At 36.0% G+C, this 10616-nt stretch overlaps 1 protein-coding gene and 1 long non-coding RNA gene across 2 annotated transcripts; one reads left to right on the forward strand and one right to left on the reverse strand.

Moving 5' to 3' along the window:
* The first annotated feature begins 1293 nt into the window (after positions 1-1293).
* LOC100370755 (small ribosomal subunit protein uS15) lies at positions 1294-5944 on the forward strand. Its single transcript, XM_002734117.4, has 5 exons — positions 1294-1404; positions 2929-2977; positions 3510-3588; positions 5009-5178; positions 5732-5944. Exons 1-5 carry the CDS (start codon positions 1382-1384, stop codon positions 5864-5866), a joined length of 456 nt encoding a protein of 151 aa, XP_002734163.1. The 5' UTR covers positions 1294-1381; the 3' UTR covers positions 5867-5944.
* Positions 5945-6373: 429 nt separating this feature from the next.
* LOC146750447 (uncharacterized) lies at positions 6374-8417 on the reverse strand. Its single transcript, XR_014929627.1, has 2 exons — positions 8329-8417; positions 6374-6423 (listed from the first exon to the last, which is right to left on the reverse strand). It is a non-coding gene; the product is annotated as an uncharacterized LOC146750447 (long non-coding RNA).
* Positions 8418-10616: the final 2199 nt, after the last annotated feature.

The following is a 10616-nucleotide window of genomic DNA, read 5'->3' on the forward strand; positions in this document are numbered from 1 at the left end:
CAGCGAAATAAGCTAAATTAAAACCCAGTGAATAATTACCCCCTTTACAGTATAAACTCGTGATTTGAGATTAGGTGCTTGCTGTACAGGGTGTGCATGTAACATGTTTATATTTCAGACTCTCAGTAATCTGACTCGCACCAAATATACGCCCTGAATTCATATTATTGCAGCACTCTGTACCATGAAGGCATGGCGGTTTTTTTTTATGGGAATTTGTGAAATATTTGTAAAACACTTCCCCCGGAGGATCTCCGTTCTCCATTCAAATACAAACTATTTAGAAACCATTTAGAAACGCCCATGTTTTTTCGTTGATTTTCTTCAATAACTGGCCGGTTCACTGTCATTTATATGAAAGATATTGTATACGGGCGGTATTCATCCGCTAAGGCGTTGTTTTAAAATTCATAAAGCAATTATAAACATTTTATTTAAAACAACACATTCTTGCCTTCATGAAACGAAGTGTATGATACCCATATTAAACAAATACAAATGAAAGATATATTTACACAAATAAGTATAATAATATAAATTAATAACTCGAAATTATGAGACAAAGAAGTTGAGGGTGCTTCCCCAAGCTACATTTTTTTTAAATAGATTTTTGTGACAGGCGACAGTTCCGGACATTGAATGTCACCGTTGTCTTTCCTGACTTTTTTTTGTATGTGCAAATTGCAAGTGCTAGTGCTGACACATAGTGCATTTTTGCCACAGAAGTCATGTTCATGTTTGGGACTACATGACAGGGTTGTGTGGCCATCTCTCTAAATAATGTTACAAAAAAAAGTATGGGTAGCAAAAAGGAAGAACAATGCGTCTAAAACACTTGTGGTCGACCATGCCGTTTACTCCATTGCAAAGTCTGCTCCATATTGTATTCTCACAGACGGACCGGAACAGGAAGTCAGTAGAAGACAAAAGATTTTTTCGTTAGCTTGGGGGAAATTTGGTTAGCTTGAGGGGAAAACAGAGGTGTTAATCAGAAAATTCATTGTCTTTTCCTGTTTGTGATTGGTCCTGGCAACGTTTGGGGGATCGTGACGTAGCTCCGACTGTGAGAATACCTGAGAAACTGTTCCGAACATCACAATTTCATTACAACATGTATCTGGCAGTAAATCTGTCGCCCTACTATAAATACATTATGTCCGTTTAGCCATGGAGGTCTCTTTTTACCTCCATGGTTTAGCTGACAACACTAAAAGTAAGGTAACAGATTTATTTTCTAAAACAACTCTTCCGAGGGGTCTGGTTTGTTCATTCAAAGTAACTTAGAAGGTATTTTTTAGTACCCGCGAGGTGCATTGTGGGAAATTTGTTTTTTTTTTGCACACGTCACGAAAGTTCTTCCTTTTCCCGACAAGCTGCCAACATGGGTCGTATGCACGCACCGGGGTAGGTGAAAACATAGCCCTGTATGGTGGTATTCGTTCAGTTATATGGAAACGAAACATTATTAACTGTTACAATAGAATATGTAGATTATCGCTGCGTGATTAGTGTAACTGCATCGTTCAGTTTCGCGTTACAATCTGTTCGTGAATTTGAGTTTCGCATTTGGTCCCTCAACGAGTCAGATTCTAAAATGGCGGCGCACATGTGCCTTATGAAAAATAAAACGGGTTTGGTCGTCATTGTATCAAACGTAATGTCGCTAGTGGTGTAAGATAATGGTTTATAATATACGTCACTATGGTTGGCGAAATTCCGATGACTATTAGAAATTAAGGTTTGTGGAGATGGAGTCTGTAATATATAAGGGAGTGTGGATTTGGTTGGGTTTGGCCACAGGGCCCGACGACTTTTATTACCTGGCTGTTGGGTTACGGTAAACACAATATTAGCGGTAATTTACAGTGTCCCGACCCATTCTACAACATGTTCGTACGTCTATGGGAGACAACAAAATTATGTGGTTCACACATTTTCTTAACTCGAAAATATGCACGTCATGACCACATAACACTTCAACTCACGAAATTAATCGTTTTGTGACAAGAAATGTGTGATAATCAGGTTGACCATGGTCGATCTACCTTGCATACACAAGGGAGAAAACAAATTAGCGTTTTTCAACATCAGGAAACCTACCTTTAAAAATGTTATTTTATAGCTTCAAAGCTTAGAAAATAATGATCACATCCCCGAAATACAACTATTTTTCTGCTGAAATCGGTGACTGGAAAGTGCTGTGACACCGAACTTGAATTAGCCATCTGCATGATTGTTTCAATCATTTCAAAAATTATCTGTTTGTGCATGTGCAGATGCAAATACACACATACACACGCATAGTTTGCTTCATGAGTGGCCTTCAGTCGTTCTCGCTATAAAATGTGACTGATGGTCAGAGCAAATTGTTTGAACTGTCTCTTGCAGACACTGTAGCCAACACACGAGCGCTTAACTAGGTGTGTCAATTGAGAGAATTTTAGACTTGCACAACTGTGGCATTATTTTTGAGGATTTGTGGTGGTGCCGAGTTGTTAGTTCTTTATCTTTATAAAGGTAGTAGTTTACCAAATTTAACCATTTTGCATCTTGTGACAAGTTAAATTGCTTTTCGCACAAATGAATAGTAACTGACTTGCTCTAACGAACTATAGTAAATATACATGCATTTTGGCAAAGAGTTAACATCCAGCTCTGTAAAATGAATACTCTTATTGCTAGACCAACTGCAGCTACCTTAATGCAACAATTATATGTTAAAGGGCAGGTGGCAGAGTTTGTAAATGTGCATTTTACAGTGTTGCACAAGACTTTTGTCAAACACTGGTCCATCAACCACAATCTTTCAAATTTAAAATACCATTTGTGTGAATGGATGAGTATCTAACTGAACTCTTCAAGTGATTCATGTAAATATTTCATAATTATTATTAAAAATAATAATGCCAATGTACATTTTTATTTCAGCAAGGGTATTTCCGCCTCAGCCCTTCCATACAGGAGAAGTGTTCCCACAGTGAGTTGATTTTCCATCATATTTGATTGATGATACTATGAGGTTATTACGGAGGATACTGCAAAGTATGCACGATGACAGTACAGCGGGAGTATGCCGTTTACTGTCAGAGTGCATACTTTGAGCTATTCTCGTAATAACCTTATTATTATACATCTTTTCCTCCCAGAGATGCATCATGAGAATACCGAAATCCAAAATGTTTTGAACAGATTTAGCAAACTTCCTTGTGTGGGTCCGGTCAAACCCTGGGGGAAACCATGTTTCTTTTTATTATTAGAGGAGACTTGTGCGTGTAATCGTTCCACATTTGGAATTCGTGTTTCCTAATATGGTAGGATGAAAATACCCAGTGCACTACCGCAAAATTAAGGCACGCTGTAACTTGTGGTGTTATGGTGACAGATGTATAATAATGGGCATTACTTGTCAGCCTTGCTTAAACTTTGTTTTCTCAGCGTATCATTTTGGTTCCTGAATGTCAATAAAGCGTTACACACAGATGTCAATGATGTTATTTTTCAATTTTCAGTGGTTAAAATTGACGTCAGAAGATGTGAAAGAACAGATATTCAAATTGGCAAAAAAAGGTCTTACCCCATCACAGATTGGTAAGTTACTTGTAAATTGTCAGTTGTATTGTTGACAAAACTCGGCACTCGGCGCCCACCCCTACTTTTGGGGCATTATTACAGTTTGGCACATGGTGAAGAAAAATTGTCTTTTGGCCAGTTATTCGAGTACATTGCTCGGCTAAGCGCCCACCTTCCTAAAAAACCCAATTTTGTGAGCAAAGTATCCTGGGTGCTAAGCTAGACAAGTATGATAGGTTGAAAGCCCCTTCAAGAGTAACTTGACCAAATAATCACAACCAACTTGGTGAGTATGCAATATTTGATGTTCAAAGTGCACGTGTACGCAGTGGTAATGTGTAAAATCATAGTCGTGTAAATTCAAAAGGCATCAACCTACCACCTTAAGATTTACCAGTCTTCCAAATATAATTAATTTTGCATTGTACTGTCTAATTGTATCTTAACAGTCATTGTTTGAGGTACAGTGTATTTATACACATGAGTAAAAGTATTTAAAAAAAAAATTTTGAGCAGTATGCAAATTATGTATAATGTTATTCATAAATGGCTATTCATTACTGGCTATTCATTATGGCCATGATTTTAGTACATCAACTCGCCCTACCCTTATCCCTACATAGTTGTCCCCAGGAGGTAAATTTCAAGAAAAAATGCCAAACCCTTTCACTCGTATATGAACAGTACTATGTTGAAATTTAGCCCCATAGTTGTCTCGCATACCCCAAGGTTGTGGGGTGTGTGTCAACAGCTTTGCTAAATCAGTGCACACCTAATACCTTTGTAATGTGCACAGCCCCCTGCCCAGATTGACTCACAAGGACTGATTGAATAGCCTCCTGTGTGATAGTGGGTGCCGAGACGAGTTTCAAATGACTTCATATTTTTTCACTGGGGATTACCAGACACGCGTGTTAGTCTAATCTGTGCGACTAGCAATTGTGTTGTGTACTGTTCTGCGACTCCCCAAATTCTGTTAATCTGCTATATCAAGCACAATTCTGTAATTATAGTTGTACTCAGAGAGCATTCATAGAGCTTTATTTGTGTCTGGTGTATTTTATACAACATATTTTATAATCCAAATTTGCCCGGTTTGTGGCAATAGTATAATAATGTTCAAACTTCAATGTGTTTGAAGGCCACCAATTATTTCTGCTTACAATTTGATAGTTTGAATAACCTTACTAACTTAACTATTGAATATTGTTCAACATGTGCGATTTCACATGCACATTCAGACCATCAAATATTAGTCTCAAGATCCTAATGAAGCTGTACGAATTCTGAGTGCAATTTTAATAAGGCATACATTCCCAGACCTTGTACGAGTCTATGTTTCTTGTGGATAACCGTCATCACCCGTTTCACAGCATTCTGCTACTGAATATTCATTCCTTTGCATACATTTCTAAATTCTGTTTTTCTCTTCTTTTAGGTGTTATCCTTCGGGATTCCCATGGTGTGGCACAGGTTAGATTTGTTACAGGAAATAAAATTTTACGTATTCTGAAAGCAAAGGGTCTGGCTCCCGATCTACCCGAGGATCTTTACCATCTCATCAAGAAGGCTGTAGCAGTACGTAAACATCTTGAAAGAAATCGCAAGGCAAGTATTGTGTAATATTATAAAGTTTTCTCAACTCTTATGTTTATTGAACATGCACTGAGGACATGTGCAACAGTGTATATTGTCAGGTTATCAATCTCCCAAAACCTCATGACTGGGCACTTGACAAAGACAACATCCCTAAAAACATTTCCTTAAGCAACCCGGTGGAAATGTTAACTGCTAATATATTTAGTTTCAAACCAGCCCCCAAGAAAAAGAGCCATGGCCCTGTAAATAGAATATGCTATATACTTCTCAAACATTTGTTATGCAATATGTGATACAGTACACGTATGCGTGATTGTTGACCTCTCGGAATTTGTGGTCAATGTTCTTGTGCAATTAACATGCAGGAATTAAGGCAGTGAAAAATTCAAATTGAGCTGGAACTGCCTTAATTATATCATTGTGTTGATTTGGTCATTTGTAAATGCTTGGATTGGCCTTGTAGAATACAGTGTCTTTCCATTTGTGGTTACTTTCAAGTTTCAGGACATTCCATGGCAGGTGAAGGAAGTTCACTACTAATCCACTTTGTATTTGTTTACAGGACAGAGATGCCAAATTCCGTCTTATCCTTATTGAGAGCAAAATCCACCGTCTTGCTCGTTACTACAAGCGCAAACAAGTGTTACCTCCTAACTGGAAGTACGAATCATCAACAGCCTCTGCACTGGTGGCATAAATTTCTTATAATGGTCACGTTCATCTGAAGTGTAATTTTACCAGAATTGAGAAAATTAAAAAAAAGTGATAAAAGCCAGTTTTATTTCAGTGTGTATTTTGTTGAGTGAATGGTGTTTAAATAATGTGCAGTCCAATAGAACAGTTACTGAGTCGTTTGTTTTAAAACATTTCTCTGGTTCACACCCACTTAGACATGTGCAATTGGGCCATGGATGCAATGCGTATTAGCCAAATTTTGAGATGTTTAGTGCGATGCAGAGCTGTGGACAACGCAAATTTAATTGTACCATTCAATTATGCCCTCAAGTATACTTCAGGCAGTCAGCTAGTGTACGCGCAATAAAATAAATGCGATGTTTACTATATGGGGGCCGCCATCTTGAATGCATAATTCCATAATTTTTTTTGGAGTTTCTCATTTCAATGAAACTACATTTCGGTCCAAGATACTTTACAGACAACTTAACCATACACGTACAATCTGTTTTTTTCTCTTTGTACACAATCTCTTGTGAAACGTTCCCAGATGCACTATATGAACACATGGACTGGTAGCTATGAAAAAAAATGACATTATCAAAGATCAGTCATTTTAGTACCATAATTTAACTTTTATTTCTAAAGAATTTATTTCAAGCATTTTCCCTATTATTATTATTGGTAATAGATCAGTGAGTGGAAAGTTCACTCTGGTTAATACTAGACATACCATCTTGACTGAACGTATTTTATAATACAGTACTCATTGCATACAAAGACTGTCAAGCCATTATCAAGTCATTGCCTTTCCGAGTACCTATATATATATATATATATACACCTATATATATATATATAGGTCCTATATATATATATACCTATATATATATACCTATACATATATATATACCTATACCTATATATATATATATACCTATATATATATATATATATATATAAATGCGCGAGTCACCATCACTAAACTAGTTCTCATTCAATTTGCAAATTTATCATTTGATAAAATTAGAACGATTCACATGATTTGCACATTTAATGCAGGCTTGGAATTCAACCACGCGCATCATTTTCCCCCAGAATCAAAAATAATTATTTTTCGGATTATCAGGAACAATTGCATTGATTTTTTTTTAAAAATTATGTGGAAGAAACAAAAATTGAACAAATTTAAAAGTAAACTGATTGCCTTGTGAATGTTTTGGGCAAAATACTAAATGATTGATTTGATGTGCATCTTAGTTGCACGCCAACAGTGTTACCATAACATCAAGAGTGTATTACAGCCCGGCAGTGGCACTTTACAGCTATAAACTCAACTACTGTAGAATACTTTATTTTCGCTTGGAATTTATTTTCACTGAAGGGATGATTCCGTGAAAATAAAATCTAGCGAATATACTTTTTTTCCTATATTTCACATTAAACTCGTCTAAAATCAGTGAGAATAAATTCCATACAAAACGCCCCAAAAAAAAGTATTCCACAGTATTTAGGTAAGAGTAATCAAAATCAAAGAAAGCTTAGAAAGAACTCCCATGTGCTGAGAGTATTGGAGACACATTAAATATAATTCGAAATTACTTAGCTGAAAACTAATTATGCAAATCAGAAAATTAATATGACCAGATTTGAGTGTAAAACTAATGAGGTCTGTGCAATGTAACAGAACCAAAAAATTATGAATTATTATGCTTATTAGGGAATTAATATGAACAGATTTTTACCCCAAACTAATTAGGTTTGTACATTGTCCTAGAGCATCTTTGTACTAAGTTTCATTGAAATGGAATAATTAACACCGCGAAAACTCCAAAATTTCGACCCCTCTAAAAATTTGACCGCCTATTTATTTGCCGGGTTTCGGTGTTTTATTTACCTCCAAATTTTCGACTCCACTAAAAATTGCCGACTCATTCTTATTCGAAAATTGCGACCAGTTTTAGTTTTCCCCCAAACGAAAAAAAAACCGATGTGAGCGTTCAAACGGGACCTTCCTCAAAGGCATGAATCCGGGTTTCTGATTGACTGAGAGATTTTTATTTTATTGGTAACGAAAATATATTCTAAATAAACGAAGTTTCAAATAAAAACGAACACAAAAATCTCGGCATGCTGCGTTTCTGAATTGTTGATTATTACTGTACTCAGTAGTGATTATAATAATGTACACAAAATAAATTTGTTGAATGGTTATGAAATACAAATAAAAGTCAACTTAGTTTCATCGTAAGCGAATGATTCCGGTCTCGTATAAACGTTTGATGCTGTAGGATATCCGCCATGTTCTCTTAGGTCAAATAGGTCAAATCGCTAATTAACCAATCAAAAAGCTGGATGATGCGAAAACGGCATGATTTTTTTTAAATAAAAAAATTAGTTGTTTTTAAAAAATAAACTGGTCATCTGAAGAATAATTTAACATTGTTCACAGTGATAACAGCTCATTCTCGAAAGGAAGCTTACCCGCTCACGCTAGTCACGATAAAAATCATACACGTGTACTCTTGAATAGACCATGGAACTATAAACCAGTGTTTTTGTCTTGGCGCCATTGTTTTTTATGCTATAACCGAAACAACTCGATCACGTGATATCCCGAAGTCGCTCGATTGACTCCGAAAATGACCGATAGCCTGAGATAAACGTTCATTTGCGTAAATCGGCTTATTTTTTAATGCGACGAAATAAACAGTCAAAATAAACATTCGACATCGCGGCAACTATCATAGTTCAAAGGAAACGAAGTGGTTGTTCTTCCTGTGGTTTATAGTTCCATGAATAGACAGACGTCAATGACTACGCACAGTCCCAGAGGGACTGTGGACTACGGTAAAACTTAGACTCTATTTTAGCCGGCAGGATTGATTGAAATGTCCGAAAAATGACGCCAAAATACACCTTAAAAGTCCCATTTTATTTTCTTAAATCCCATTATATTTTTTAATCCAAGGGCGAATTTACGGCAGAATTTGGTCCCTCAAATCACCGGTACGGTGCTCAAATAAGGGACACGTGAGCTTTGATTCTAACCGGATACATTGCACTGGGTCGGGGAGATCGTTTGCTAAACTTCCATGTATCTTTTGTCCAATGGGTACCTGTACTTCGAACATTCACAAGTTTTCCTAGGTAGTGCGAGACAGCTTTGTCTTTTGACCTATTAGTTTTGTGCTGACCTCTTCTCCGCGTCTTGATGTTTTGTTTTGCTTGTCATAATACTCACTGATTGATGACTTTGTTTAGATTTTGAGTTACAACTCGGCCACGACCTTTGCTTTTACCGTGAAACATGAGGAAGTTTACGTCAATTGACGGACATTGCATTTTTTAAAAACTAATGAAGCACACTGTCTATCATCCCCATTTTTTTTTGCTGATTTCTATTCTGAAAAATTCGACCGTCCGAAAATGCACCTTAATTTTGACTCTAAAAACACGTCACATTTCTAACACAAATTATTTAAAACCAGTCGAAATTTTGGAGTTTTTACGGTACTTTAGATATCAGTGTGAAAGATTAAAATTGGTTAATTATGCAAATTAGGTAATTAATATGTACAGATTTTAACCCACAATTATTCAGGTCTGTCTATTGTCCTACAGCATCCATGTACATTCATTGATATGTGATGTATAGTACCTGAGATATCAGTGTGAAAGTTGGTTAATTATGCAAATTAGGTGATTAATATGCACAAATATTTACCGGAAACTAATTGGGTCTGCATAATTCTAGATTCATTGAAATATGATGATTAGTACTTTAGATATCAGTAGAAAAGCTGAAAATTAATTATGCAAATTAGGTAATTAATATGCACAATTATTTACCCTAAAACTAATCAGGTCTCTGCATAGTCCTAAAGGATCTATGTACCAAGTTTCATTGAAATGCGATGATTAGTACTTGAGATACCCGTGGAAAAGCTGAAAATTAACTAATTATGCAAATTAGGTGATTAATATGCACAAATATTTATCGAAAACAATCAATCTCTGCATAGTCCTTGAGTATGTAAGTACCAAGTTTCATTGAAATGTAATGCTAACTACTTATATCAAATGCTGAAAATTAATTAATTATGCAAATTAGGTAATTAATATGTACTGATATTACCATAAAAACTATCAGGTCTGTGCAGTGTCGTATGACATCTATGTACCAAGTTTCATTGAAATGTGGTGATTAGTACTTGAGATATCAGTGGAAAAACCGAAAATTGACTAATCATTATGCAAATTAGGTAATTAGTATTCACGGATTATTACCAAAAACTAATCAAAACCTAGCATTAGTTCAGAGCATCTATGTACCAAGTTTCATCAAAATCCAATGAGTGGTTGTTTAGATATCAGTGGAACAGTCATGGAACCACTAAAAAATAGCTAATTATCATGCAAATTAGGTAATTAATATGCACGGATTTTTACCAAAAATTAATCAAATCTGCGCATATGTTCAGAGCATCTATGTACCAAGTTTCATCAAAATCCAATGAGTGGTTCTTTAGATATCAGTGGAACAGTCATAGAACAGCTAAAAATTAGCTAATTATCATGCAAATTAGGTAATTAACGAGCATGGATTTTTACCAAAACCTAATCAAATCTGCGCATTGGCCCAGAGCATCTATGCACCAAGTTTCATCAAAAACCAATGTATGGTTCTTGAGATAGCAGTGGAACAGTCGGACACACATACACACATACACACCACACATACACACATACACACATACAGACACACTAAC

The sequence above is a fragment of the Saccoglossus kowalevskii genome, chromosome 1, assembly GCF_978046115.1.
Source record: "Saccoglossus kowalevskii chromosome 1, keSacKowa6.1, whole genome shotgun sequence".
Taxonomy (NCBI): Eukaryota; Metazoa; Hemichordata; class Enteropneusta; family Harrimaniidae; genus Saccoglossus; species Saccoglossus kowalevskii.

Bases quoted from the DNA above. Each gene is read 5' to 3' on its own strand.
- LOC100370755 (XM_002734117.4), top strand. From the start codon at position 1,382: ATGGGTCGTATGCACGCACCGGG. The intron at 3,589-5,008 runs GTAAGTTACTTG...CTCTTCTTTTAG, and splicing joins TCTTACCCCATCACAGATTG to GTGTTATCCTTCGGGATTCC. The intron at 5,179-5,731 runs GCAAGTATTGTG...ATTTGTTTACAG, and splicing joins ATCTTGAAAGAAATCGCAAG to GACAGAGATGCCAAATTCCG.